The sequence below is a fragment of the Oryzias latipes genome, chromosome 21, assembly GCF_002234675.1.
Source record: "Oryzias latipes chromosome 21, ASM223467v1".
NCBI lineage: Eukaryota > Metazoa > Chordata > Actinopteri > Beloniformes > Adrianichthyidae > Oryzias > Oryzias latipes.
This window is the reverse complement of record NC_019879.2, coordinates 29,473,282-29,499,334: the sequence shown is the minus strand read 5'-3', so window position 1 is coordinate 29,499,334 and position 26,053 is coordinate 29,473,282. Positions and strand designations below refer to the sequence as shown.

The following is a 26,053-nucleotide window of genomic DNA, read 5'->3' as shown; positions in this document are numbered from 1 at the left end:
CTCTCTCAAAGATAAGTTACAATAAAAGAAAAGGAGCCAGACGGGATGGAACATAATCCCAGCATTGTTGGCTGGAATTTAAATCTGCAGCAAAATTGTTTAAAATCCCTTCATTTTTCTAAAAAGTAAAAAAACAACAATCTGGAGAGAGAGGTGCCTTAAGGGGAAAAACGCCAAATTTGTTATGAAAACTGATACAAACTAATGGTAACTTAGATCACAACTGAGGTCAAATTGAAACAAAAGAATATTTAGAAAAGTAAAAGGAAGGATTATGTAAATTGGGCTAAAATGTTCAAAGCACAATTTGCTGTGTTCTGACTGCCCGTCACAGAATTGAATAGTGCTCTTTTTTACTAAATAGATGCTCTGTGGAGAACGCATGACAAATACATTACAGAGGGTATTTTAATATGTTAATGCATGAGCATGCAAATCATTGCTCTTGCATTAGATTGTGGAGCCTCCTTGTTTTTGCACAGGAAACAGGCAATTACATGTGCATTACTGCCCTGATGCTGATGATTTTTTTCAAAAAGTCAAAATACCAGTATAGTCAAATAGTAAAAGTAGTAAAAGCTCTTTAGGGATTAAGTGAACCAGTAGCTAATTTCCCACACAGTTTTAGTTCCAACAGATCATAAAGATCACACTCATCCTTTGATTTTTGTGTCTTTCTGCATATTGGATCTGATCAAATGTGCACTTCTGTCCACCCTCTGAGTTATGTTTCCCTATTTAAAAAAAAAAGTGCAGTGCTTTAAAGCATTTAGCTGTTTTCGGTAGAGAAACAATGTTTTTTTTTTCTTCTGTCTTTGCCATGTGAAACCGTGTGTTGCGGGTTCTGCTTTCAAAATCCCAGATTTAGACTACACTCCTTTCTTTTTTCCCCCCAACGTTCTCAGGAGCAGTCCAAATGCTGAAGGGTTCTGTGTTGCGCTTTGCATTCTTGGACTGCTCTGGAGCCCTCATTCAGTGCCCCTATGAGGTGTGGCGGGACCAGAACGCTCCAGAGGACTCTGATCGACCGCGGAGGCGCAAACTGGTCCACTTTTCCCCCTCGTCCTCCCAAGATGCCTGCGGAGAGGGACACTTGACTGTGGTGTGCTCCGAGAGGCAGGCCAAAGTGTTCTTGATGCCCTCGCAGTCTTGCCTCTTCGTGCACAACATCACAGAGTCGTCGTTTGTCCTGCGAGCTGACGTGGTGTCTGTGTGCAACAGCGTGTGCCTGGCCTGTTTTTGTGCCAACGGGCACGTCATGATGCTCAGGTATGACCACAAGGCCTCATCACGGCCATTTTCTTATATGTCGTCCCCTATTTTCCTTCTGCTTTATCACAAATATTTCTCAATGATTTGGTGGAAAATTAGCAGCAGTTTTCCAAAAATGTAAATGCCACTAATATATGCGTCGCATGCAAGCAGGAAAGTGACACTGAAAACACTTGTTATCAAGCTTTAAGACAGCATACATTTAAACCATAAATGGCTGATATTACTGGGATAATAATAATAATTATAATAATAATGGATTAGATTTATCTGCGCTTTTCCAGACGCTCAAAGCGCTTACATTGTGTCCATTATTCATTCACTCCTCATTCATTCTTGGTGATGGTAGCTATGGTTGTAGCTACAGCTGCACTGGGGCAGACTGACAGAGGCGTGGCTGCCAGTTCGCGCCTACGGCCCCTCTGACCATCACCGGAATCATTCATACACATGCACACCCCAGTGGAGCCACACTGGAGGCAAGGAGGGTGAAGTGTCTTGCCCAAGGACACAACGACAGTTGGCTGGGGGGAGCGGGGATCGAACCGCCGACCCTTCGATCATTGGACAACCCACTCAACCGCCTGAGCCACTGCCGACAGGAACTTAATACATTAGGTTCTTGTCTTTCTACAGTTCCATTAATCTGATCGGAGATTCAGCAAATCCATTTTAAAGCAAAGTGAGGTGGAGACACAGATGAGAAATTAAAGTTCAAGTCAATATGTTAGACCTGGTTTTTTCCATGGATCTGGGGGTTAAATCCCAGCTTTCTGGTGCACATTTGGATGAATGAACTTGGGACTTTTTTTCGCATGAAGCACTTGTAAAACATGAGTATTAGTCTGTTGATCTTAGGGAAGCAGAAGGAAAAAGGATGGGATCTAAGCTTTAGTCATCGGTTCAGAAGTATTTTAAGTTTGAGGGCAAAACATGAAGCAGTAACAATTTTATTTGATGCCTAGCCAAAAAAGCAGAGTGGTGCTACCATGGCCTGCAATAAACACCTTTGTAAGGATTGCTATGGCTCTGTACATACTGCATTTTTTCTTCATAGCATGTGCCTGTCCAACAGTATCTAAAGTTTTTGGAGTTTGTCCTGTTTTTCCGATAAGGGTCATTTCAGAATTGGAGGACAGTTTGCATCTCAGTTAATATACAAAATAACGTGCAGTTTCTAAGTAAATGTATTTGTTTTAAGACCAAATCTACAAAAATTAGGAGAAAAGAATACTTTAAAATCGTTTTAAAAATACCTATTTAATCTGGAGTACCCCCTAAAATGCAATATTTCTCTTGTCACACCCCCCTAATATCCTAATTAAATCTGAAATTTCCGCAAAGGAGGGTCTAAGGGCAGTTTAGTCAGTTTGTTAGGTCAATTTAGTATTTTCCCATTGAATTCTATGTATTCATGATCCTTTTGATTTTATGTTTTACTTTTTCAATTACAGATACGAAACCCATCGAGACGACTGTTTTTGTGAATTTGGGCTATATAAATAAAATTGTATTGTATTGAAATAAAAAGTTAAATTTGTGTGTAGTTTGCATGTTCTCCCCGTGCATGCGTGGGTTTTCTCCAGGGACTCCGGCCTCCTCTCGCCGTCCATGCTTCATAGGTTCATTGGTTACTCTAAATTGTCCCTCAGTGTGGATGTGTGGTTGTGGCCCCGCGACAGACTGGCGACCTGTCCATGGCGTACCTGCCTTCACCCACGAGTGGCCGGGTCCGGCTCCAAGCAGCCCGTGACCCAGACAGGGACAAAACGGGTTTAGAAGATGAATTCATTCATTCATTCATTCATTTTTCAAGTGTGTTAATTTCGTCATTGGTGTCTGTTGTTTTAAGACACACAATATTTCCAATAATATGGAACATGTGTCCCAGAACATGCTTCTACAGATTTGCAACCCTGTTACCTGCAAAAGGTGGTAACAGTTTTGATCAATATTATTGATGAAATAATGTAGCAGAAAATCAGAAAAATGAAGGTTTATTTTTCGTGAAGCGCCAGATGTCCTCCATTTCTGGAATGACCCATAATATTCCACCTAAACTGTACTGTTGGTCTTCTAGTGGATTTTTCCTTTTTCTGTCCAGATCGACACTTGTAAGATCTTTCCAGACAACTTGGTCCACTCACAGTAAAAGAAAAACTGTGAATGTATGTTTGTCTGTGGTTAATCAATGTGAGCCTAAAGGACGGAAAATCCAATTCACTCTGCACCGTTTGACACCAGAAACGTCCCATGAACTGATCTGTACTCTGCTGAGGCTTTGCTCGAAAATCATGCAGTAAACTCGGCTCTAATATGTTACTGCAGGTCTAACTCTTCTTTCTCTCCTGCCATTGTACCCACAGTTTGCCCAGCTTAAGACCACTGATGGATGTCAATTACCTGCCTCTGACAGACATGCGCATTGCAAGAACCTTTTATTTTACCAATGGGGGGCAGGCCCTATACCTCAGCTCCCCGACAGAGATTCAGAGAATTACCTACACCCAGGAGATGTGTGACAACCTGCAGGTAGGCATTTCTGCAATCCTCAATGTAGGAACAATGCTGGTGCATTAAGTCGGCAGAGATGCTGTTGACTGCAGTCGCAAGCAGCTGAAGCTCCGCAGAGTTGAATGCAGTTTGACATTGTGCATGATTACACGTTGAAACCAGCATCCTTTTGGATGGTTAATCTTAGCAACCCTCACTGCCCTCTGGTAACTGATGTCCTCGGTAACGGACGCTGCTATAGTGCCACCTACAGACGATACAGGGTTACTGCTAATTACAGCCCTTTGGTAAAGGCTGCAGAAAAAAAAACCTGCCACTTTTAAATATTTTCAAGAAATGTGTTTTTGCCAACATTGATCCTGTTGTTTTATTTATTCCAGGAAATGCTGGGAGAACTATTCACTCCAATAGAAACACCAGAGGCCCAGAACAGAGGATTTTTAAAGGGTTTCTTTGGAGGAAACCCTCAAACCTTTGACAGAGAAGAGTTGTGTGCGTCTTCTTGACATATTTCGAATATTGATTTCAGTCTGTTCTTGTGATCAGCCTAAAAGCTGTCGTATGATGTTGAAAAAAGGCAAACAAAAACTTAAAAGCTAAATTATTATCTTTCGTATACTGATTCTCAATTTGTGTATTCTTGACACTGTGCTTTTTTAATGTAGTGGGTCTGTGTACTCCTTTTCCATCCATCCATCCATCCATCCATCCATCCATCCATCCATCCATCCATCCATCCATCCATCCATCCATCCATCCATCCATCCATCCATCCATCCATCCATCCATCCATCCATCCATCTATCTATCTATCTATCTATCTATCTATCTATCTATCTATCTATCTATCTATCTATCTATCTATCTATCTATCTATCTATCTATCTATCTATCTATCTATCTATCTATCTATCTATCTATCTATCTATCTATCTATCTATCTATCTATCTATCTATCTATCTATCTATCTATCTATCTCTCTATCTCTCTATCTCTCTGTCTCTCTGTCTCTCTGTCTCTCTGTCTCTCTGTCTCTCTGTCTCTCTGTCTCTCTCTCTCTCTATCTCTCTATCTCTCTCTATCTCTCTCTATCTCTCTCTATCTCTCTCTCTATCTATCTCTCTATCTATCTATCCAAATAACTAGCTCTATAAAGGGTCTTATAACACAGGTTTTTTTTTTTATTAAAAGCATAATTCTGTTTTTCATCTTCTGGCTTTTCGCTCTGCGGTTTGCAGTCGGGGAAGCAGCTGCTGGGAAAGCTTCCCGGAGTCTGGCGCAGCACATTCCTGGTCAGGGAGGGTTGGAGGGAATGAAAGTGGCAGCAGGTGGAGCAGTGGGTGAGCTGGCTCGCGCCCGCATCGCCTTGGATGAGAGAGGTCAGAGGCTGGGAGAGCTGGAGGAGCGCACCGCCCTGATGATGACCAGTGCAGAAACGTTCTCCAAACACGCTCACGAGGTTAGGAGAAAGTCTTTTCTCATGCATTACGCGACTTTTTAAAGAAAACCTGAATCTGTTTTTAACCTAGAAAAATACCAGTTTATGTTTATATTTATATTAATCTGTTACATATATATATATATGGATAAATAAAGGTTAAATAAATAAAAAATAATTTGAGCAAAAGAACTGGTATAAATGAAGAAAGGATCATCTCCAAGTATTAGCATTAAATGTTAGAACACGCTAATTTTGCTTTTTAATGACAATGTTTCAGATGCAATCCTTCCCATTAAAGTCCCGTCAGTCATTTTCCATAAAGTTTTTTTAAGTGTTTCATGTTGATTTTATTTGACATTTAGCCATCTTATACACTGACACATTAAGTCATCAAGCCAATAATAATAATAATAATAAAGGTAATAACTATAACAAGGGAAGAGCAAAGGTTCTGTCAATGCAAAATACCAATATAGAACCAGATTTTTTATTGTGGGAAGAAAAATTGACTTGAAATATCTAGAACAAAAACACTTTTAAAAAGACCTTCAGAGAACCTGAAAAAGACAACAATTACATACAAGTCTGGACTCTGAGACAAAATACAAGCAATGGGTGTACGTTAGACAAACCAATTTTGTTTTGGCACAATAACATAAAACCTCATTTTATTCAAAAATACTAAGATACTCTGAGAGTTCTGCTCAAATAAAAAAGTGCTGTTCCCGCTAAGAGAGCGTTTGTATTTTCCCTTCTGTTTTTCAGATGATGCTGAAATGCAAGGACAAGAAATGGTACCAGTTCTGAGAGCAGGATGGAGGATCAAGGCTGCCTTGGGTCTGCTTGGAATGTGTTGCTGCAACAGAACTTTCATTTTTAGAAATATGAAATCAGTTGGATGAAACGTGAGTGACTGTCTTCTGGGGCCCGGCTGCGTTTTCAGCGATGTTGCTAAATGGCGAGGAAGGGCCGGTTCCTCATCTGAGAGAGAGAGAGAGAGAGTGATGGTGGAGTAGGAAGGTCTGAGGACTAACCTGGAATTATTCAACATGTCTGTGTGTGCGCGCACGCGTGCGTGTGTGTGTGTGTGTGTGTGTGTGAGCGTCTACTGACGTGGTTGAGTTTTCTGGACCTTACAGTGTAGATGCTCAAAGTTAAGAAACCAACAAGAAATGCATGAAACAACAATGGATGAGTATTAAAAATATACAACTGCCATATTAAAAAGCAGCATGCTATTTTAAGTGATCAATATTAAAAATGTTTTATTTATAATGTAAGCCAATGAAAGGAAACTATGAAAAACTTTATATTTTTTGAAATACTGGCAAAAATTATATATATAAAAAGGGAAATGTATACCTGCATCGCTATTAAGCCAAATCTTGTTACTTTCCCTTTTGTTTTTATTTATTTTTTTGGTGGATTTGATTGTTTTCCTACTCAGAAAATATTAGTTGACACAATATAAACGAGCATACGTAACTATTTACACACACCTATACAAATATAGTACAACTTTGTTCTTACTTTAACTGCTTCACAGTACAAATATGACTCAGTAGTATTACCACCTAACTCTGCATACTCTAATCACACTGAGCTACTTTTTTCTTTCTTTCTCAGCTGCTGCTAATTAACAAAAGGCGTTAAAGGGGGATGAGGGATACTCCAAAAGAAAGTATGAAAACAGAGATGGGTGTGAGAAAAACGTTATCTTTGTAAAATCTGCATAAAATTCAGCTATCATCAAAAAAACAAAAAGGTTGGAAGAATCCATTCACAACAGAGATACGATGACACATTTCAGTCGGCCACAGACTGAATCTGAGTTCAAAAGAACTTAGGATGGGATGGACGGCTGCGTAAGCCATTAGGTTCTGTGTTTGTGCAAACTCAGTCCCTCTCTGCCAAACATTGAAAGGGAAGGACATCTACCTGCTTCTCTCCACCTCAGTCTCACGGTTTGAACTCAACGGTCATCTTCTTTTGAGGACCTGCATGATCAAACCTCTAGTGAGTTCATGCCAACCAATCGTGTTTCTTTAGGTGATGTTAAGTCAGTGAGGAAAACCTGTAAGACACTGGCAGTAATTTCAAATGAAAGCCAAAACCTGTGTTTTTCTTTTCTATCGTTCTTTCTGACTATGATATTCTTGTGTCGCAGTCCTATATTTGATGGTTCTGGCCTCGTTAACTAAAGGCATATGTAGTTTATGAACAACTAATGTTTCATGATACATGGTTGTATATCAAATTGTGATAGTGTTGTTCGTCACTGGGTAGCCACGCGACAGACAAGCCACATCAAGTGAGGAGGATATTTCGTACTCGTGTACTTGTCCGTATCTTGAACTGATCTTAAAATAAAAAACAGTTAAAAAAATCCAACAGAAAATCTATTGTTCCCATCTCACATAGGAGACATAAGAATCATCGCAGATCTGACAAAGAAACACACTCCCATCTACAAAGTGCAAAACAAAATCCATTTGTAAAGCTAAAAAAGAAATAAAGGAATAAAACATGGAATCAGTCATTTCTGCTTGCTCTGCTGAGACGTTCCTTAGACTTTAATGGCCTTCAAACTCATGCTCTTCAGCTCAGCTGAGCTCAGACTTCTAGAGTTGCACATGACCAAACACGTGTCTTAAACATGGCAGAATCATACTCATACATTTCTCTCCTATCTCTGTACCGTCAATGAGATTTGTGTTCAGTGGAGTTCTTTCAGTGGCAACGAAAACACACAAAAAAAAAAAGAAATTAAAAAAATAAAACCCTAAAAAAAAACGTTCTGACTTCTGCTGACAGGGTGTTTTGTTAGTACGATTTTGGTTTATATGTTTTTTTCTGTTTTGTTTGTTTTTATATTAACTGTACAGTTGAACTTTGGGTGAAACAAAATAATAATAATATTTTCTGTATATGTGTTATCTGTTCATGGTTTTTCTGGCTTTGTCTAAAACACTGGAACTATGTAGTTCTTCACACTGTAGTCTGCTGAAAAGGCATCCATTTGGTTTTCTTAATGATGGCAGCCAAGTTTGTCTTATTTTCTTGGATTCTACCACTTTTTGTTCATATCAATATATACTAGTGTAATAGACATTACTTGAGAAAAAAAAAGGTCTGAAAATATGTTGATGCAAAAACATACTGAAATAAACATTGATTGATGTACACAGCTGAGCACTCGGGCTCCCTGGTCTTTGAGTGAAGGCATCTTGGGTGGTTTGGTGGGAAACGGTTTTATGAATTACTCTAGAAGTCCATCAGGTTTAGGCAAATATGGAGGGCAAAAAAATGTGCCCCCAGAAAATAACATATTCACCGATTGATCAAAGTTGTCAAGTATGAAATACAAAACAGTAATCAACAAAACAGCTGAAGGTTTAAAGTTGAACTTGATAGCATAGTCGTTGGGTCTGTCCAAATTCGAGGGCTGCGTCCTTCAATGGCCGCGGTCTTCCCGGGCGATGTTGGCCGGGTCCTTCTTCCAGCGGACAGGCCGGATGTAAACGGCTATGAATTTGGACTAGTCTAACCTTTAGATAATTCCAGCCGTTACATCGACGAATGTCCTGTCACCTAGCAACCGTGAGTCCCAAACAGAGAGGAGTAGTGAACCAGGCATGGAGCTCAAAGCTTTCCTGGCTTATTTGATACAACTTTTAATCAAGGAGGTGTAATTATAAAAAGGTGTATTTATCTCCAACCCCGGGTCCGGTTTCCCATTGTTGTCAGAAAATGTCTGGGTACAACCGCAATGCATCTTGGGATACGGACGGCATAGAAGGACACACCAGACCATTCCTTGAAATCAGGAAAAAGAAGGCCGTATTCGTTGGCCACATGAAGGAGTCTGTGAATTTGGACAGCACTTGTGGCGGCGCTGTGACGTCAGCAGCCTTCATATGCAGAATGCCGCTCTCCAGTTTGGACAAGGCCATTGAGACTTTCTCTTGTCTACAAACTACCTCCAGAAGTCTTTGGAGGAACTGCTGCATTCACTATTTCCTGGCTTCATCAATTTAGGAGCAAAAAGTGGAGACTTGGGTTCAACCAGCAAATGTGCAGCCAACATCCAGGCGGCGTTTTCTCCATCTGCGTTTGCTGCAGTCATTAGTATATCTGGCTCGCTTATTTTCCCATCCAGGGAGCTAGAAATGAAGATTCACCACATGTGTTGATTGAGAAACAAAGCCTACAAACCACTGAGGGTCTGATGCCTCTTCCTTTCACTTTTTTTTATTCTTTTGTCTTTCTCCAAGACAAGAACAATTTAATAAACATTTTGAGTTTATAATTTTTACCATGATAATGATCAAAAAGAAATCCAAGAAAAAAGCAGGAAAATAAAATTGAGTTTTGTAGAAGAATTTTGAAGGTGGTAAGAGTATTTTAACAGTCAGCAGGCTTAAGTTGTGTATTTTTTTTATTTCCTTTGACATGTATAAAGATTTCAGTTGAATAATATTTAAAGATTTCAGATCAGTTTAACTTACATTTTGTATAAAACCTTAAAATGCACCATATTTAATGACTTTCCCTTATTGTCCTTTCAAATCCTTTACCATAGCTCTGTGGAATTTTGGGAGTATATATTTAAAAAATCATTTTTAAATATATTTCACAATACTTAAAAATGAAATATGATATTACTAATCATATAGTCTTTGTGGCATGCATAAAAAATATTTGCATATTTTTAAATAAGAATTTTCAAGTTATAATTGTTGGCCGTCATTCATTAAGGTTCCGCTCCGACGAAAATCATGTTTTTTGAGTTTTTGACATGTTTCTGTGGCATTTTTCTAATGAGAGAGAACCAATGATACAAGAAATCATTCTGTTTTTGCATTTCTGAGTCTTTCTTCTTTTAAATCACTGTCAAACTGCCTTAAAGGCGCGCGGTTTCAATTAATGAGCTTTTGTGATGTCACAACGACTTGCTGAAGACTTGCTGTCCCGCATTAACCAGAGAGGGTCAAAGTAAAAACAAGAATAGAATCAGGGGACCATTTTAATTATTGCCTCGATGGAAATAAGAAAAATGTTCAGGAGGCCCAAACAGGCTGGCTCTCCATCCCACACCGGGTCTCTGTCTGGCCGCCAGCTCACCTCCCGGGAGCCGGCATAGTGATCGGGATTGCTTCAGCTCCATCCACCCTGCAACAGACCAGGGAGTAATACCCGCCATCCCTCAACATTAGTCAGGACAGCCTCCGGAAATCCCGCCTCCCCGGAAGGCATAGAGCGGGTTAAGAAAATGGATGGAAGTTTAGGAGGGGAACAGTTGGATCTGTGTGTGTCGTATGTGCACCAATGACCACAGTAACTTCACGTAATCAAGAAATATTGCTATTTAAGACATTCACGTTGTGGGATTTTAGTAAAAAACGTCAGAATCATAATCAAAACACCGATGCGGAAAGAAAAACTATCTTTAAAGACAACTGACTGAACTTTGAGACAAACAGTAAAAAACACATCAATACAACTTTAAGACAAAAAATAAAATGTAAAATACATCACTTTAGCCACAAAATTCAGTGAATTTAAAAGCTGTTAAAACCTGTAACCCATTTGAAAGGTATAGTTTGGATAAGTGGTAACCCATTTGGCTTTTGTTTAATTTTGTGATTTGTTCGGTGTAATCTGTGAATCTTTTTTTTACTTTCTTTTTAATTTATTGTTCATTTTCCTTCGCCCCCTTGTTCACTTTTTCTGTTTACTCTGATCCAATTTTTTTAACATAAAGTTATATTTAAAAAAAACGATTGCTTTCACTTCCGTGGTGCTATCCAATCAAATCATTGGTTAAGCATGAGAGAGTATCTTTAGATTTCATGTAATCCATAGACACCAGTGAAGATCACAAATCATTGAAGAAAAAAGGTTCAGAGCACTGTCTAGTGGGTCTAGATGACCCAACTCCCAATGTTAAAGTGCCTAGGATAGAACAAGGGTTAAGCCAATCACAGTCGGATGAAGCGGCCTGGCAGCCAATCAGGTCTCACTTTCACGAGCAAAGATCCCGCCTTTTCAAGACTGCAAGAAATCCACAACAAAACATAAGAGGACTGGTTTTTCTTTCTGTATCCCTACATTAGGAAAATATGTCGGAATCAAGACGTCAAAGGATCTGTCAGTGTTTGCAGTTGAAATGTTGGCAATATCATTTAGTTTACACTGGTTAGAACAGAATAGAATTGGAGATGGTATAACATGTTCAGACTCATTATCTGCACTGATGTCCTTGAAATATTTTTCTTCTGATAGCAGGTCAGATCTAATGTATGAAATTTATGAGAGTTTCTTCAGGTTGGAAAAAGTGAAGATAAGCATCAGATTTATGTGGGTACCAGCACATGGAGGGGGGGTGGAGGGAAATGAAATGGCTGATTTTCTGGCAAAACGGGCGTTAAAAGGGGGTGTAGAGATGGAAATTCCTTTAGGCAGAACGGAAATTAGGGCGATTATTAGGAGGCGTGTTATAGAAGAATGGCAGAAACGATGGGAACGTGAGAGGAAAGGTCGACATCTATTCAGTATTCAAAACAAAGTGGGGAGAGGTATGAATATCAGAGTAAAGACCAGAGTTCACGGCATAATATCACGATTGAGGATGGGACACGCTGCTCTAAATGATACATTACATTTGATGGGGAAACATCCAACTGGTTTGTGTGATTGCAGGAAAGGGGAAGAACCAGTGGAGCACATTTTGTGTCATTGTGAATTGTATAGGGCAGAAAAAAGCAAAATGTGGGTATGCAGCATGTGCGTCGCATAGGAGCGCCAAACCAAAGTTAATATTATTATTTTGCAATTGATGTGGCCGCATACCCCTATGAAATTAGGTAGTTGAGCCCGTGGCCAGAAGGTGAACGGCTGATTTTGAAGAAGCTTTTGGGACGGGAGGTAAAGTTAAATGATGCAGTTATAGGTTTTTTGACCAGAACCAGATTATTGAGGAGAATAAAGTTTTTTTGTTTTTGTTTTTAAGTTAGGTAGTCCCCCACTCCGATCCATCCTCCATACAGTAGGTGGCGGTAATGCGCCTTTTCGTTGGTGCCTCCCGCCATTTAACTAGAGGAAGAAGAAGGAGAACAAAGACAATTTAATCGTTTTTAAAGACAATTTTGCAGGTGATAGCCGTACATTTTGGCAGTGCTAGTATTTACTTGTTTGAGTCCAAATGCCCCTCGGACTCCAACTCGATACGGTGAGCAGAGAAAGGTGAAATACGTGTCCACGGTGCCGAGGACGTCATCACCATCATGTCTCTGGGACTGCTGCCTCTGTTAGCGACGTGTTTCTGTCTGGAGGTGTTTGATGGGCACCTCGGAGCTCAGGCTGCTTCGGTTCTGGATGCGGACCAAACTTTGATATGGGGACCAGGACTGGAAACAAACATCGTCCTTCCAGCTCGGTTTTTCTACATCCAGGCGGTTGACAGCTCGGGGACCAAGTAAGTTAATTGTCTTTTTTAATAACCTTTTCATAGCGCAGCATATGACTCAAATCTTTGTTTTGTTTTCCCAGAAATACTGTACTGTAGTTTGTGTTTATTGACTCAAGAAACATTCCCTATAAGCCTCAGAAAACTCTTTCCTTTAACTTCCGCGTTGTTATCAAATCACATCATTGTTATGGACTACGAGAGCCAATCACAGCTGGATGCAGTGGTCTGGCAGCCAATCAGGTCTCAGTTCGATGAGAAAGGACCCCTCCCTCCCAGCCTTCATAATTATTGAGGAAATATTTAAAAAAAATATTAAATTGAAAAAACGCTACAGGTTTACAGTATTGTGGAAGTTGTAAAAAATATTCAACAAGTTACAAATACAACAAGTATAGAAAAATGTATCAACATTAAAAAAGTTAAATATACAATTATACAGAAAAATACAAACTTAAATAAAAAAGATTGAACTAAAAATAAGTAAAATAAAGGGGTGACATGGGCATTGTAATGATCAATAACTTAGGGGTTATCAAACATCTGCAAGGTACCTATGATATTTTGAAGTTCCATAGCAAGTTTATTTTCTATGAAGTTTAGGGATGAAAAAAAAGAGCAAAGTTCTTCATGAAATGTAAAAAAATATATAGGGTTTGATTTTTACGGAATTGACATTTGTGTCTATAGAATTTACCCAAAATGATTATTACATTTAAAATAAATTCTGTGTTTTTGTTTTCTAAAATAAAACCCAAAATGATGTCCTTAATAGAAAAGTCTGCTAAACATGGAATTTTGGTGAAAAGCCAACAATGCATATTATCCCAAAAGACATTAGAGTAAAAACATTCAAAGAAAAGATGCTCAGTCGTTCCAATGTCTTCATTCCAAAAAGAACAACAGTTTTCAGGAATTCCAACCCGTTTTCTAAGATGTGTGATTATGTGTAAAATGTTCTCCTCACAGCCTAACAGCTTCACCGGGGGAGAAAACCTTTGAGGTGAAGATGAAGTCTGCGGTGGAGCAGTTCCCCAGGATCTGGGTCCAGGTCCTGGACCGTCGGGACGGGTCTTTCTTAGTGCGCTATCGAATGTATGCCACCTACACAGACCTGCAAATCCACATTTTGCACAAAGAGAAGCACGTTGGGAAGTCTCCCTATACGCTTAAAGGTAGAATAGCCTTTAAAAAGCCTCCTAGTTCTGAAAATTATTTCACAAACCTCATAGTGCTTTGAAATTCCAAAAAAAGGATCTGAAAAGTACTGCCTCCCCTGCAGGTCCGGTTTATCACGAAGGCTGCGACTGTCCTGAGCCGAGCGGTTCTGTTTGGGAGGCCCACATGCACTGTCCTCAGGCCTTCGCCCAGATAGACCAGGATCTGTCCGTCTTCACAACCGTCGATCCAGACCGCAACGCGCGGGAGATCCCACCGCGGTTCAGGCAGCGCCACAGCCTCTGTCACTACACCATCAAAGACAACAAGGTATTTTCCACCAGATCCCTGTGAGAAGCAGCAAGTGTGCCATGAATGAGCCAACTGAGGGTTTACATTCCAAAGTCTGAGTGTTTGGGACAGTTGGAGAGTTTTCAGGGGAGTTTGGAGGTTTAACAAAACTCCAACTTTAAAGTCTGAAACTCTGTGGTGTTTCTCACAGCAGGAAAAAGAAAAGAAAATTCCATTAGCAATAACTATTTACTCAACAGTTAATTTCTATTAGTGATGTGAAACAAATAATTCAATCTCACAGTTAAATATTTTTATTTTTTTAACCCTAAAATCTTACAGCCCCCCCCCCAAAAAATAAAAAAATAAAAATTTTTACCCTGGAGAACCCAGAAGCAATTTTTACTTGTGCTTTAAAGTTCATTTGACCTTTTTAATTTTGTTGTTTTTGGGGTTGCAGCAATTAACAGTAACAAAATAATTTAAATCAATTAATAAGATCAATGGATAAAAAAGAGGAAAAACAAGAAGGGCCAAACTTCACCCAATGGGTTAAAAAATCTGCTTTCTTTATTACCTTAAAGTTATTAAACGCACTTTTTAAAAATAAAACACAATGTTGATTAGCTCTGATTCAAATTTGGATTGACAGATAGACTTTAAAAGACTTTTTTTATCCTATGATGGGGAAATTCTTTTGTCTACAGCAGAAAAAAGTGACATTTAATCACATTTATCAAATTAATCTCCTGTTTAGGAGTAATTTCCATCAAAATCATCATGACTTTAATCTGGTTTTTTTCTTTAGCTATTACTCACTAGAGTTTCATACGTTTTACTTTTCTTGTATAAAAATGTTTAAAAATGACATAATCTTTGATTAGGTTATTGCAAAAACACACAGTAGCAGTTTTTGCTTATATTTATTCATGTTTGGATTACCGTAATTTCCGGACTACAAGCCGCTACTTTTTTCCTGCGCTTACAGCCTTGCGGCTTATTCAGTGACGCGGCTAATTTATGGATTTAATTGGCGGCCGCCATGTACGTACTTTCGAACTCAGTGAATAGTTTGAGTTCTCTATCTAACACCAAGCACGAGGCATTTTTATTCAACACACCTCTATGCAGCCAAACAGCATGGACTTGGTTTCAGGTCTTAGACACTTCAGTCATGGTTCAACAAAATGAAACACGCATGCCCGGCCGCATCCCAGAATCCTTTGGGGCCATCAGACCCAACGTGCACGTGATCGCCGCTACAATATGATGAAGCTTTCAAGTTAAAAGCAATAGTTAAAGGCAGCGTGAAAAAGTCCACCGTCACCAACGGGTTTGGAAAACCCGGTTTGCTGCGTGACGGAGAGAACAGCGCATGGAGTGAATTTACACTCCATTTACGGTTTCTAAGGAAACCGTAAAAGCGGAATTTTGCTTTGAAAAACTCACAGCCTCCGTGTGAGCTGGAGACATCTTCTCCTGCTGATTGAGCTGCGGGGCCGATGGCAGTCTGATGGCTCCCACACGTAACAACGCATCTGCCCCTCATACACAAAACGTACAGTATTAAGTCCGATTGCTTTGCACAGAAACGATTTGCTCCATCCACCGGCGCAACGGGGACGAAGTGCTCCTCCTTGAAGCCGCCCTGGCCAGAGGTGTCGGAGTAGATAGGAAGGGGAGACAAGGAGCGCGCGGGGCGGGAGCGGAGCGCAGAGGCTTCTGAATTCTGACGCACGCGCCGCACTGAGGCGCGCGCTTTTCAGTCGCCGCTGCTGTATTTTACCGTTGTGTTTTCTAACCAGTCCTGTTACTCCCATAACGCTGCCGCGACACAAGCGGAAGGAGAGCTTTTCCCGTTCACCCCTCCATGCACTGCTGCTACTTGCTAATTCTTAAACACGTACAACAGAATGGCGAGCCGGGCGTTGGCCCCGCCTTTAGCCCCTAAGACTCATGGGAAATGTGGAATCGCGGATGTAAATTTCCTCATTATAACTGAGGGATGTAATGTTGATTATATGGTTACTGTTTGTAATTTTATGTATGATACCTAGATTGTCAATAAGTAAAAAAAAAATGAAATAAAAACACCATAACTGAGGGACTTGTGAACAGAATAGAGGTCCATGCTGTTTGACAGATGTCGATACACTCAAATACGTGACCCAGAGGCAAAACTGGCACCACCCACAATGTGCTAATAAATAGCACTCGCTCTGGGATGCTGGGCGTGATCTGTCAGGATGACAATATCGGCTATCACATGCGCGGCTTGTACTCTGACGCGGCTTGTGTATGTATAAACGCAGTCAAACACGTGAATATGGGTGGGTGCGGCTTGTAATCGGGTGCGCTTTGTAGTCCGGAATTTACGGTAGATTGGTTTATTTTCAAGCATTAAAAATAATAGAAATAATACTTTAAAAATGACAAGACACATAAATATCAAATCCATTTCAGATGTTAAGTGGTTGGAAAATAAATGTAGGATGTAAAAGATATGGGCAAAAAAAATCAAATCATTCATAAAAACCGTTGTTCAACTTTAATTTGAAGTTCTAAGATTTCTCGATTTCTCACAATATAAAAGTTTTTTTTTCTCTTCTCTGTTCATAAATGTTTTTTTTTTGAGGGGGGGTCATTTATGAACATCTTTCAAAGCAGAGATCAGCTGATGATCAATCAAGGATGTCCGTTAATTAGCCAAGTCTGTCTAACTCTGACAGGAATGGGAGTTTTCTTCATTCTGGCTCCTACTCTGGTTTATTTCCAGCCAGAACTTCCAGAACTTTAGAACGGTTTTCCATTTCCTCTCAGGTTTACATCAAGACGTTTGGAGAACACGTTGGCTTCCGGATCTTCATGGACGCCGTTCTGCTGTCGCTCACTCGGAAGGTAAGCGCCTTGAAGGTTTGAAAACAAAATGCAGGCCCGACCACGTCATCTTTTCAGCTGCCAAAGTCTTTGAGATTCAGCAGAAGTGCCCAGTGTTGGCTATTTAGGCCTGACCTGTGGCGTGGGGGCGTCCTGTGAGTGCAGGTGCACCTCCCCGATGTGGAGTTCTTCGTCAATCTGGGGGACTGGCCCCTGGAGAAGAGGAAACCCACGGAGGAGATCCATCCCATCTTCTCCTGGTGTGGCTCCAACAGCAGCCGGGACATCGTGATGCCCACGTACGACCTGACGGAGTCCGTCCTGGAGACCATGGGAAGGTGAGGCATGGGCCCATCCAGGAACATTTAAGACAAACCGCTTCGTGCAGACGGACAGAAACCAAGAAAACGGTTTGAAACGTTCTCTAAAAATGGGCTGCATTTGAATTATTCTCGTCTTTATGGAGGTTTTTTAATAATTCACGTCTCTTTCTGTGAGGATTTCAAGTGTCTGCGTTCATCTGAGCCGGTACTTTAAAAGGAAATGAGGAACACAGGGGTTTGAAGTACCTTCCACCCTGAATTTCAGCGGAGGCATTTGCATGAAACGTCTTGTTTTTCTTCCCAGCAGTATTTTAACCTGAAGTTTTCTCAAACTCGAGCGAGAAGCACAGACGGAGAAGACGAATCGATTCTCAGTCCTTTGATCGTAAAAAAGAGAGAGGCGGTTTGGAGACTTTTGAGTTGATGGACAACCAGAGGAGGAGAACGGTTTTAGTCGTGTTCAGGCCAAATGCGCTTTTGCTGACTTTATGGGTCGGACCTGAATCTTTGTTTTCTGTGGGCGGGGCCTCCTCCTGTGGCTCTTGTCACTCCACTGCCACCTAAGTCTGGCCTGAGCTGGTATCCCCACTGGTTCAGTCGTCTTAACAAACAGGGAAACGTATTTTGAACTTGTGAGTGTCTGAGGGCCGATGCCGATTTGAATCAGAAATAAAAAACAACAACCACCTCCTCTGACTTTTTATTATATTTTATAACCCAAAATAAGATGACTAAGGACCCTGGTGTAAACAAGTTATGTGTAACTTTCTCTGCTACACAACATGTACCAACTATACTCTATTAAGAACTGTTTTTTTGTACCAATTTTACTTATAAAACTCTCAATCAAATCAAAATCAATAAGTTAAAAAAACAGTAGTAACTTTCTGTTTATTTGGTCTTCTATATCTGCTGTTTTCAGATTGAAACATCATTATTAACACAGTTCAGTTAACACTGAAATTATTACTGTTAAATACAACAGAAGACTCAAGTTTTACAGTTCTGTCACCTCAATCATCTTCTGAACGCGGCGTCTCATGCCGTCTTCTTACTGCTGGACACTCGGCTCCTGCGTCCTCTGGTACAGCTGAGACCCTCAGTGTGGCTTAAAGATGATTGACAGTCAATCTGGACTCTACTTAGACTTACTGAAGTTCAAGGTGGAGAAGAGATTTTCACACAAGCATGCACTCCTAATTTTAAATCTGTTTGCGCTTTGAAACGCAAATCTGTGAGGAAGAAACAAAACTCACCAACCATTTTTATTTTATTTTTTTTCTTATGACTTTTAGTACATTTAAACTGCGGCCACACTTTGTTTTTTTTTAGAGCAGCCGGTCACCCACTCCTATGTTTTCATAGTTCAATTCAAACTGTTGTTAGTAGTTAGACTCTAACAGCCTGAGGCTGTTAGAGTCATCGTGACCTGATCCGGAGACATGGGCGCCAACTGCTCCCTAGTTGTAGTTGGCGCCCATGTCTCCGGATCAGGTCACGATGACTCTAAAAACCTGAGGAACCTTTAGCACAGCAGAGATCCTGACATTGATTTTGTGCAACAAACAGAGTAAGCCTGGACATGATGTCTGTTCAGGGCAACACCGGGCCGGCGTGGCCCGAGAAGAACGCCACGGCCTTCTGGAGGGGGCGGGACAGCCGTCGGGAGCGACTTGAGCTGGTCCAGCTTTCCAGGGCTCACCCCGACCTCATCGACGCCGCCTTCACCAACTTCTTCTTCTTCAAGCACGACGAGAGCCTCTACGGTCCGCTGGTCAAACACGTCTCCTTCTTCGACTTCTTTAAGGTGAAACTTCTCCGCTTTTTCTTTATTTTAATTCCCAACGGAGGAGTCCTGACCTCTCTGTTCACCTGCAGTACAAGTATCAGATAAACATCGACGGCACCGTGGCGGCCTACAGGCTGCCGTACCTGCTGGCAGGAGACAGCGTGGTCTTCAAGGTGGACTCTGCTTATTACGAGCATTTCTACAAGCAGCTGCGAGCGTGGGAGCATTACGTCCCCGTGAGAGCGGACCTGGGGGACCTGCTGGAGAAGATCCAGTGGGCTCGGGACCACGACTCAGAGGTGAGGATGAAAATAAAAAATAAAAAAAGAAGTCCTCCTCCCAGGTGGTCCTACGACGGAGCTTTAGGGCCACTTTACAAACAATTTGTTTCTTTTTAAATTACGACTATTAAGTGGTAAATCTACGAGAAAAAAAGTCATAATAGTTAAACTACGAGATCTTAAAGTCGTAAATGTTTGAGAAAAAAAGTCATACCTTAATGAGGGGAAAAACAATGTTGTCTGTTTATCAGAGCCTAGCTTGAAGATGAAAGATGTGGAGCCTTTTGTGAAGCTCAAGGTTTCAAATACAGAGAAATTCTGAACCTTTTGGCGACTCAAAATCAGATTATTGTCAGTGTATTCGTCTTTCCGGGGTTCGGTGTCAGTAAAGCGGAGTTTCATCTGTAAAATAAGGAGGTCAGAGACACGTTTGGGTGCAGAGGACCGCTGCAGCCTTTATTCTGCTTTTCATTCACATAACCTGAAGTTCATCTGTCACATTACGTCATGAACCTGTCATCCGAACACCAATGCAGAAGTAAACAGTGTTCCATACGCCCCCTCCTGCAGATGGAACGTCCTGTTTCAACATAAAACAATAAAGAGGAATGAAAATGGTCTGTTATATTAGAACGTTGACAATGCCAGAAAGTGCTCCTCCTCTTCAGACGGAAGCGTCACACAGACGTAGAGATCTGGTCTTCAATGGAGGAATAAAGGATTGAAGTGGACATCTGCAGCGACACCGACGTCTTCATCAACGGCTGCAGAGATCCTGCAAACCCCCCATCAATAAATAAAACATTGATAAATCATTAATCAAACAAATGAGCTTCCAAACATTTGGAACGTTATCAATAAACATTCAGCTCACCTGTTGAGTTTAGTGGGTCTGCTCTGCTGCTGTGAGGCCTTCACCTGCTGCTCTGTATGATCACCTCCACTTTAATCTAGTCAATTTACAACTTTAAATCTCGTAATTTTACTTTTATTTATTTTTTTGGTGGCCCTTAAACTCTGTCGTATGAACCCACCGACGATTTAAAAAAATGAAAAAAGGTAAACACGTTTTTCTTTCTCCATCAGGCTCAGAAGATTGCACTTGCAGGACAACAGTTTGCTCGCCGTCACCTCATGGGAGACACCGTTTTTTGTTACTACTACAGACTTTTCACGGTATCGTTGTTTGCATCACTGCAAAATAAAATAAAAAAGCATCAAAGACCTGAAAGTGTTGCTGTTGCAGGAGTATTCCAAACTCCAGGTGAGCCAGCCAAAGGTCCGGGAGGGAATGGAGCCGGTGGAGCAGCCGGCGGATGAACTCTTCCCGTGTTCCTGTCACAGAGCCGGGGTGCGAGAAAACGATTCATTTTTCTGTTGCATCAAAGCATTTCATTTATTGTCGCTGTTATTGTCTCTTTAAATAGTCCTTGTTTAATTGAACATGTAATACGCTTATGTGGACTAAGAACCTGTCGTCTTCATAGTTTCATAGGCGGGACGGTTAGTGCAGAGCAACCCCGCCCCTCTTCCCCTCTCCGTTGCTGAGAGCTCGTCATAGTAGGGAGCTTGTGGCCTGCCAAGCGTATTTTGTGCGTCACAATTACGATCTTTTAGCGCCAGATTCACGACGATTTGAATAGAGAAATACTCGGAAATGGAATTTTAAGCTTAATTTCTTTATATGTGAAAAATGCTGGAACAATCTCAAAACCCCAATTTCCCCCGAAAAATTCAACCTTAAGTTTGGGTATAATGAAATGTTCTACATCTACACTGGATTATAAAATGCGTCGACAACTGTAACGCATTTGTTTATTTCAAGCTATTAAAAACAAAAAGAGGAAGATTTTACACAATTCTTAGACCTTATTGGGTCATAAATTAATAGGAAAATAAATCAAGTAAAAAAAGACGCATATATAAATATAATGATTAAACTAAAGCATAAAGATGAACAATATGAGGTCTAATTTCTTATTTTTGTTGAAAGAATGGGAGAAAATGTTTCCAAGCATAAAGAAATTCTAGTCTGGCTCCCCCTGCTGTAGAAATAGTGACATTACACTAACCAAGAATTTTAGATTTTGTTTTAATATTAATATACGTTTTCTTTTTTGCTTTTACAGATAAAGGATGAGCTTTGATAGCTGAAAAACAACGTCCTCATACCATATGCTGCCAAAAACGACCAACTTTGTGACTTTGGTGTATTTTGAAACTTTTTTAATAAACGTTTTTTTTCACTGTGTTTTGACTTTTCTTTTTGCCATTATTCAAGAGGATTTGTACACTTTTAAATGATGTTTGAAACACAGAATTGTTGACTTTTTGACAATGATACGAATCAGTTCTTCAACGGATCCCTTTATGGAAAAAATAACAAGTTAGGGAAATTTTTATACCTGGACCGATTTAACCCAAAAAGTTTTTTTTTTCATCTACAAATAATTAAAATAACAGGTTTATGACCACCAAAGGCAAAAACAGAAATTACAAATGTATTGTTTTTTTATTGAATGTGTACTCTAATTGCATGACAAGCGCTAGATTTTTACGATCTTGCTCTTCACGTCACAAAGCCCAGAAACATGGAAAAGGTGTAATGAATCTTTTGAAACACTAGGTGTCGCACTTTCCACTTCTGTCGTCGGTGAATTAAGTTGGTCGCTCGGTTCGGTTGCGATGGACACGTTTTTCGAGGTAAATCTCGTAAATTGGGTTGCAAGTCGGGTTACGTTTATCAGTTGACAAGTAGAAGCTCAGGTCTGCATGCTAAACCGAGACTTTACCCGCGAGATGAACCAGTGGGCGTGGTTTTACGCGCAAACAAAACGTCGTTATTGTTCGTGTGAACTTTTTAAGGTGTCCGCCCTGTCGATCACAGGAAACCGTGAAGATTCCGTTTGGGACCAAGATTCTGGATGCGGCGTGGAGCGTCCCGACCACTTCCACGCATGCGCTCACCGCCGTCATACTCACACACGGCGCAGGCGCAGACATGAACTTCAGGCACCTGGCGTCCCTGGCGCGCGCCCTGGCATCAGACGGACTGCTCTGCCTCCGCTTCACCTGCAGGGCTCTAAACCTGGCTTACAGGGTGAAAGCGTATCACGCTGCCTGGGTCAGTCACTAGGAAAGGGGAGATGCATTTTTATACACCTGAATATTCATTCTTGATAGGTCTTCTTATGCTTGTTTTCCTTTTTTGTGTGCTTTTTAACTTTTATTGTGCTGCTGCCATAGTAACTTTTCCTGATAAAGTTATCTCATCCTGTAAATGAACTGATTTACATTTTTTCCCTCTTTAGAATTACTTGAAATCACAGGGGAAGTTTGCAGTAAAATCCATATATCTAGGAGGTAACCTACAGATTCTTCCGGCTTGTGTCGCGTTTCCAATTGTATTTTTATTCACAGGTAACGATGTCCTCCCACAGGTAGGTCGATGGGCGGCCGGGCGGCTGCGGCGCTGGCCAGGCAGCTGAGCCAGGACGGAGATGATGCTCCGCAGGGCCTCATCTGCCTGAGCTTCCCCCTGCATCCTCCAGCGCAGAGCCACGCCCACCTGCAGAGGAGTGAAGATCTGCGCATGCTCCCCGCAAGCATCCCGGTGCTGTTTGTGTCTGGGACGGAGGACGACATGTGTGACAGGGTGAGCAAACTCGTGCAAAAGTTTGATGCTCATTCCTGCAGGATGCAGTGGCGCCACCAGGGGGTGGCCAGGGGTGGCCACGGCCACCCCTCTCCGACACCTGGCCACCCCAGTGGCCACCCCACCCCACTAGCCACTATAAGCTGTGGTAGGACCAGTTGTGCATTTCATCCCAAATGCACAGCCAGCAAGCGGGCAAGTCGCTCTGATCACCTAAACCGGCCCTCACCCCCTCCCCTCCCTGCTGCCTTTGAGTGCGCAGACATCTAAAGACGAGCCGTGGGACGCAGAAGATGTATAAGACGTGGGGTTCACTTCCGCGTTCGAACCCCCAGAGCCTCCGGGCCGGTTAGACAAAAGAACCAGTCTCAGTTCCTAAAGATGAACTTTCTTTATGACTTTTTCCTTAAGTCCAAAACGGCGACTGACCGCGTGTGTATGCGCTCCACACACTCACACGCGCTCTCCCCCCTCTCTTCCTGGATCGCGCGAGCACCAGTTTCTGCACGCACGCACGCACGCACGCACACACACGTGCGCACGCACGCACTCACACGCGCACACCATCACACCTCCCAAAACACTACATTTCTTTTCATGCCTGTTAAATATTTTCAGTGGTGTCTTTTAACAATCTCTTTACTGTACTTTAGGTCACCTGATCTGTATTTTGCGCAAATACTTGGTGCAAATACACCACATCATCAGCGGTGGTGGATGTGCCACTACTTTTTATTAATATGTAAAAAAGAATGGCCCTGTCACACGCGCCTCTCATTTTATGGCACTATTTAAGCACTGGTTGTTGTGTTACCACAACATTTTGATGGGTTTTTGTCCTGTTTCTACATATAGTTACCTATAGTCATAGTTGATGCTTGTGTAAGTCAATTTTCAGAGAATGAAGAGAAATTCAACATATATTCTTATTTTAAGAAGAAAAGTACAGCAGAAGGAGCGAAAGAGATGGTAGGGGAGCAACAGAGGAGTAGTGAGGAGAAGGAAGATGAGAAAGAGCAGCATGATCCACAGCCAGCATGAATGACAGAAGAGAATGAGGGAGACGGCATCTGATGAGGGACAGTCAGCATCATTGCTCAGAGAAACAAGGCAGAACTCAGCAAAAAGTCTTCCACCTGTTCCTGGACCAACTGGTGAAGTTAGAATTAATGCAGTGTTTTTCAACCAGTGTGCCGCAGCGCACCAGTGTGCCGTGGGAAATTACCGTCATTAACTGGTCTAAAACATTTTCCATCTCCAGGATATCAGCTCTGTGTTCATCCAAACAGCCCCTGATAAAACACTTTGAAATTAGGAATATGAAAGATCGTAAATACTTTTTTCTTTGTGTTTATTTGATTCTATTAAAAACATTTTGATAAGAATGGGGGTACCCCGATTTAGCTGCAGTTTTAACTGTTTTCTGAAAGGTCCCGCCCCTTTTACTGTCTCCACCAATCATTCTAGGAGGCTTAATCACATGTCATCAGTCTGACCAATCAGAAGTGGTTAAAGTCTTCACATCCTTGTTCTGATTCTGCTCATAAAGCCGCTCAGTTCCAAGAAAAGTACCAGATAAAGCTCGTCTTTAGCGGTGTAGCTTTCCACAGAATCTGGTATCAGACCGTGAAAAAAGTGAACAAAACAATGAAGCTCAGAGACGCTATTTTTGCGTTTGGCGGCTGTTTACATCTCCCATGATGCATTGGGTTAAAGTGACAGCGTCTCAGCGCACAATGAGTCTCTCCTCTTAACGTCTTGTAACAACAACGAACACACATCAAACAGTTTTTGAATCTTTTCACTTAACTTTTATTACATCAGCTTTTTCTGCCACAATTATCACAAAAATGCATGTGAGATTGCAGAGGGACTGTAGATCAATACAGACTATGAGTTTCTCCTTTTTTTCTAAATTTTTTTTTACATCTTTTTTTGCTGGTTTGCCGCAGGATTTCTTTCAAGGTTAAAGTGTGTTGTGGCTCAAAAATGGTTGAAAAACACTGGCCCTATGATATCTACTAGAATTTACAGTAGTATCAACTATAAGTTAATGTTTTAGAAAAAAATCAGTAGGCATTTAACTATCTGTTGATTTTCTAAAGGTTGTTTTACTACGTTTAGTAGAATGAATTTAAAAAATTTAGCTCATGGTTTTTGTGTGCCACCCCAAGATTTAATGTGGCCCCCTACCGGCCACCCCCATGAAAAATTTCTGGAGGCGCCACTGGCAGGATGCCACCTTTTCTCCTGAATAATCCACGCTTTTCTGGTGCAAACGGCTTCTTTGCTTGTTGTCATTAAGCTCTCTTTTTTTTCTTTTGTGCGGCACCGGTTTTAATGTTATCTGTTCTCAGGACCTTTTCAACAAGATGATGAAGGACATGGAAGCTCCCACTGAGGTGTTCTGGCTGCAGGGAGGCAGCCATGGACTGGCTGTCAGAGGACGGTCTGAGGAATCCATCATGGATGAGGTCAACCAAAAAGTTATCTCCTGGATAAGTGAGATGTGAGACTAGGGCACATGTAACTTGTTTATATTGTTGTGTTAATTTTTTCAATAAAATGCATTCTATTCTTTCGTCTTTCCACATTATTATACGCTTGATTATTGCATTAAACAGATACTTTTTAATTAAAGGCGATAACTTTTTTTTTTTTAGATCACTTCAGTTTTTAATCATTGGGAATGTTTAAACTTGTTTTTTAAATTATAATTAAATTTAGATAGAGATGACTAATTATGTGCTGTCACTTTGTAAAAACAATTTACTGTAATCAGGTCATAAAAATAAGAGAGTCAGCTCAACTTAATATAGAGTTTAGTTTTTTTAAGCAAGATGTGGTTTAAAACATGAAACTAGATTTTCTTTATTTTACTTTATTTTAAAATGTTATTTTTTGTAACTGTAATATAAGGTGAAACAAAAACAACTGAGGGTTTTATTTTAAGTTCTGAGCGTTTTTCTGCAGATTTCTAGAA

At 40.9% G+C, this 26,053-nt stretch overlaps 3 protein-coding genes across 15 annotated transcripts in view; all 3 read left to right on the top strand.

Annotated features, from left to right (window-relative positions):
- The window catches only part of stxbp5l (syntaxin binding protein 5 like), a 160,271-nt gene extending 151,851 nt beyond the window's left edge, over nt 1–8,420 (top strand). For 10 of the 13 annotated variants that reach the window (XM_023950973.1, XM_023950978.1, XM_023950975.1 and 7 more), the window contains 5 exons: nt 906–1,269; nt 3,639–3,804; nt 4,167–4,278; nt 5,026–5,246; nt 5,994–8,415. In XM_023950973.1, coding sequence (XP_023806741.1) covers nt 906–1,269; nt 3,639–3,804; nt 4,167–4,278; nt 5,026–5,246; nt 5,994–6,035 — 905 coding nt within the window. In that variant the 3' untranslated portion in view covers nt 6,036–8,415. Of the gene's footprint in view, nt 1–905; nt 1,270–3,638; nt 3,805–4,166; nt 4,279–5,025; nt 5,247–5,993 lie in introns of all 13 variants that reach the window. The other 3 variants (XM_023950972.1, XM_023950974.1, XM_023950971.1) reach the window with 1 other exon arrangement.
- Nucleotides 8,421–12,329: 3,909 nt separating this feature from the next.
- kdelc1 (KDEL motif containing 1) lies at nt 12,330–21,666 on the top strand. Its single transcript, XM_004086918.3, has 10 exons — nt 12,330–12,705; nt 13,666–13,871; nt 13,979–14,184; nt 16,966–17,043; nt 17,188–17,360; nt 18,915–19,152; nt 19,224–19,433; nt 20,502–20,591; nt 20,662–20,766; nt 21,545–21,666. Exons 1-10 carry the CDS (start codon nt 12,515–12,517, stop codon nt 21,560–21,562), a joined length of 1,515 nt encoding a protein of 504 aa, XP_004086966.1. The 5' UTR covers nt 12,330–12,514; the 3' UTR covers nt 21,563–21,666.
- A 102-nt stretch (nt 21,667–21,768) lies between these two features.
- tex30 (testis expressed 30) lies at nt 21,769–25,648 on the top strand. The gene is made up of 5 exons (XM_004086917.3): nt 21,769–22,118; nt 22,303–22,539; nt 22,727–22,778; nt 22,856–23,070; nt 25,428–25,648. The coding sequence occupies exons 1-5, from the start codon at nt 22,101–22,103 to the stop codon at nt 25,581–25,583; spliced, it is 678 nt and encodes a 225-aa protein (XP_004086965.1). The 5' UTR covers nt 21,769–22,100; the 3' UTR covers nt 25,584–25,648.
- The last annotated feature ends 405 nt before the right edge of the window (nt 25,649–26,053 follow it).